The sequence below is a fragment of the Helianthus annuus genome, chromosome 4 (assembly GCF_002127325.2).
Source record: "Helianthus annuus cultivar XRQ/B chromosome 4, HanXRQr2.0-SUNRISE, whole genome shotgun sequence".
NCBI classification, from domain to species: Eukaryota; Viridiplantae; Streptophyta; class Magnoliopsida; order Asterales; family Asteraceae; genus Helianthus; species Helianthus annuus.
Window position 1 is genome coordinate 100,687,325 of NC_035436.2, and position 3,549 is coordinate 100,690,873.

At 41.1% G+C, this 3,549-nt stretch overlaps 1 protein-coding gene across 1 annotated transcript; it reads right to left on the reverse strand.

Annotated features, from left to right (window-relative positions):
- Window positions 1-309: 309 nt before the first annotated feature.
- Window positions 310-2,300, reverse strand: LOC110868202 (pentatricopeptide repeat-containing protein At4g38150). The gene is made up of 2 exons (XM_022117304.2): window positions 1,610-2,300; window positions 310-648 (listed from the first exon to the last, which is right to left on the reverse strand). The coding sequence occupies exons 1-2, from the start codon at window positions 2,256-2,258 to the stop codon at window positions 467-469; spliced, it is 831 nt and encodes a 276-aa protein (XP_021972996.1). The 5' UTR covers window positions 2,259-2,300; the 3' UTR covers window positions 310-466.
- Window positions 2,301-3,549: the final 1,249 nt, after the last annotated feature.

A 3,549-nucleotide genomic window follows, 5' to 3' on the forward strand; every position in this document is an offset into this window, starting at 1 on the left:
TCTAACTGAGTTAGGCTCAAAGGACAAACCGTGCAAGATTTTGAAACATAAAGTACAAAATTTGTCAACTTTTACGCTAAAGGACAGCGCCTGCAATTTGGTGTAAACACAAAGGACAAAACTTGTAATTTACTCTAAATTTTAAGTTGTAAAAAGGTAATATATACTTTTTTATTCTTTTGTTCTAATTTTAAATGGGTCAACCCATTTACTTAAACATGTTTAACAAAAGACAGTTATACAATTTAACCCGAACACGAACTCTTTATTGGTTAAATTTGACAACCCAAAAGCCACCATATCACCTAGTTCAGTCTGTCAACATTATGATGACAATATATCTTGATCCAACCAACTTACAGCTCAAAACTACCAACAAAGCCAATCAAGATCATGAACTCATGAACAACACTGTAAAATGCAAACCCAAATGACAATCACTCCAACAAGTACAGATTTCTTAGTTTCATTCAGCAAAGAGAATGTTCATTACAGACCGAAAAACCTGACCTCTTTTGTTCTTCAGCAACTCTCTCAACCCCTCCTGATCTGGAGCAAAACCAAGAGCTTTCATCTTCACCACCAGTTCTCTCCCTTCTTCCTCCTTCCCTCCCTTCACAAGCCCCTCGAAAACCGCCAAACATGTCCCTGATTTTAGACGAATTAGCGTTTATTTCCATTATCTCTACCATAATCCGAATATATGATTTGATTAGATTCCTTTATTGTAATCCCGAGTTTCCTACGAGATTTTCATTAGCAGGGTCTAAACCACCATTATATTAGCCGTAGCACGGGCTATGGCTCAACTTCGTATGCGCAGTGTAATTTTTTCTATATAAAGGATAACCCTAACAAAAAAATAGGATCCTTTATTTTACTAAAATCCAATTCTTTTTATAAGATTTAAAAGTTATTTTTCAATTCATTAGCTTCTATTTAGAAAACTAGAATTAGCTTATGCTTATGTTATGTTATGTTTGGGTAGTTGATAAACCTAGCCCATATTTTTTTTTTTGAAAGGCGATAAACCTAGCCCAAACCCAAAACAATAATAAAACTGAAACAACATGGAATTATTGAAGAATGCCATGGTTTATGCAGTCAAAAATTAAATGATAAATGTTTCGGCCAATGACCTCTAGCTCAAGTGGTAGGAGGACTCAAGTTCAATTCCCATTTTAGTGCAAAAAAGGAGTGAGGCACTGATATGAGATCCAGGGAAACCTGGGTTCGATCCTTGAGCCAAACGGGTTTTACTAGTAATTTACCGCCGTGCCTACGGGCGGATGGGTTACCGGATTCTCCCCGGAATTGGTGGTGGACCACTCAGGTTACTCTCGGAGTACTACGTTTGTCCATTGGGTGTCCCAAGAATGCTTGGGATTGATTTGTTGGCCGTTCAAAAAAAAAAAAAAAAAAACTAGACCGTTTTTAGAGTGTTTGGTTTAACTTATAAAAGTTATTTTTGTGTGTGGAGAAGTTGTTTTGGAGAAGTTAGAAATTCTAACTTATAACTTATGACTTATATAAGTTAATAAGTTGTTTTTGAGAAGGAATCCCAAACACCCCCATTGCATTACACCCCTAGCTTTTCACTAGCTTGTACCTGGATTGGGTCTAATGTTCTTCCCCATCATCTCCACAAAGCACTTGTTCGCTTCCGCCACCAACTTCCCATCACCAGATCCCGCAAGCGACTTGATCAACACCGTGTAAGTATACGCATTCGGCAACACACCCGAACCCAACATCCGCATATACACCTTCAGCGCCTCTTTCGCTTTACCTGCAGATGCATACGCTTCAATCACAGCCGTATGAGCCACCACATCGGGCATATAACCTTTATCTTTAATCTGGGAAAAAAGTTCAAGCGCCTCATGAGTGAGACCGTCTTTAGACAATGCGTCGAACATCTTAACTGCACTATTGTTGAGCCCATCTGTGCGTATCTTGTGGAAGACTTCCTGAAGGTTTGTTGGGTCATCGGGTTCGGTGATCACGGGGGTTTTGTTAAAGGGATTGTAAGGAGGCGGTGGGTTTGTTTTGTTGGAAGGTGGTGGTGTTGATTCGGGTTCGGATTCGGAATCGGATAAGGAGAAATTGACCTTGGTGTTGCGGTGTGGTTGTTTAGGGCGGCTGAAGAGGCGAGAGAAGGAGGAGTGGGTTGGTGGGCGGAGGAGGAGGGTTGAGGGTGGGAGTTTGAGAGTGGAGAAGAGGATGGAAGTGAATTTAGGCATATGGGTGTGAAACATCAAAAGAACTGACTCCTTGTCTTCGAATCCGGCTTATAAACAGTATAGATTAAAACTAAGACCGGTGGGTGTGGGCGTTAGTTTCTTGGCGTTTGGCCCTCTAACGCCGGCTGTTTCACCTTGGGTTAGTGTTAGGCATGGCGTTGCCCATTTGGCGTGGGGATTGAGCCTGACATAGGGCGGAAGACTGGGTGACACTGCTGTCTTTGGTTGGCTGGGTGAAATTTTAAATAGTTTAAACAAAAAAAAAAAAAAATTCACGTAGCTGGTCACACCAAGCTAAGCCACACCAGACCATACCCCTAGTTTTTTAGTATTACCTGGTGAATCCCACCCTCGCCACATATCAAACAATGCCTCCAACCCAAGCACCACAATACCTCATATTCTAAAGTGCAACATTTACGGTTTATCAGTTACCATCAACCTAGCCAATTTAATACTTCAAATTTAGAATGACTATGGGATTACTTAGGGTGGGCGGGGCACCCACCGAAAACCCACGCGGGGACCCCGGTACCGATTAGGGGAGGTGGCGCCAACATATCGGTGAGGTAGAGAGAGGGAGTGAAATCGGTGGGGCTTCACCGAAGAGAGGGGGAGGAGAGAGGATGAGTGGACCAATCAAAACTTTTTTTTTTTAATAAAAACCAAGTCACCTAAGAGGGGAGTGCCGCCATCAATTTAGGGTGTTAGGGGAGTTTAAGAGGGGAGTTGACGTGGCACACGAGGATTGGTTGGGCGTAAGAGAGGGAACTCACCTCTTAGGTGAGCACCCCTTACACCCTTAGAAAAAAAAACACTAAATACTTTTGTTGTTTCTTTCACGTTAACTTAGAATTAGTTAGCAAATTTAATACTTAGTGAACAAATGGTTCAAGTGATGGGTGTTCCATGAATTCTTTTCAAATCTTATATTCCCATTTTTTTCGAAAAGTATAAGGTTCATCCCCATCAATGTCAAAAGCAAAGACGTGAAGATCAATTGTTGTTGTTTTTCGTTCCTTACGAGATATTAACTTTTCAATTTTTTATTCAAATTTTTCAGCTTGGACCCATATATCGGGATTATTTTATGATGACCCGGTACCTTTGTTTTTTGCTTTACATCTATCTCTCCTAACCGGACGAGGTTGTTCTTCTAGGATATCATACTCATTGTCTGTGTCGTTTAAATTTATTTGTGATCGCGATCCGACGCGACTTAAGAGGATGCGAAGGTGTTGGATAATGTGCTCTTCGACCTTTTCACATGCAGATGTGGATCCATAATTGAGACAAGATACCACTT

Coding starts and splice junctions, on each gene's coding strand:
- LOC110868202 (XM_022117304.2), bottom strand. CDS start 2,258: ATGTTTCACACCCATATGCCTAAATTCACTTCCATCCTCTTCTCCACT. Junction 649..1,609: donor GAACATTAGACCCAATCCAG/GTACAAGCTAGT, acceptor GTCTAAAATCAG/GGACATGTTTGGCGGTTTTC.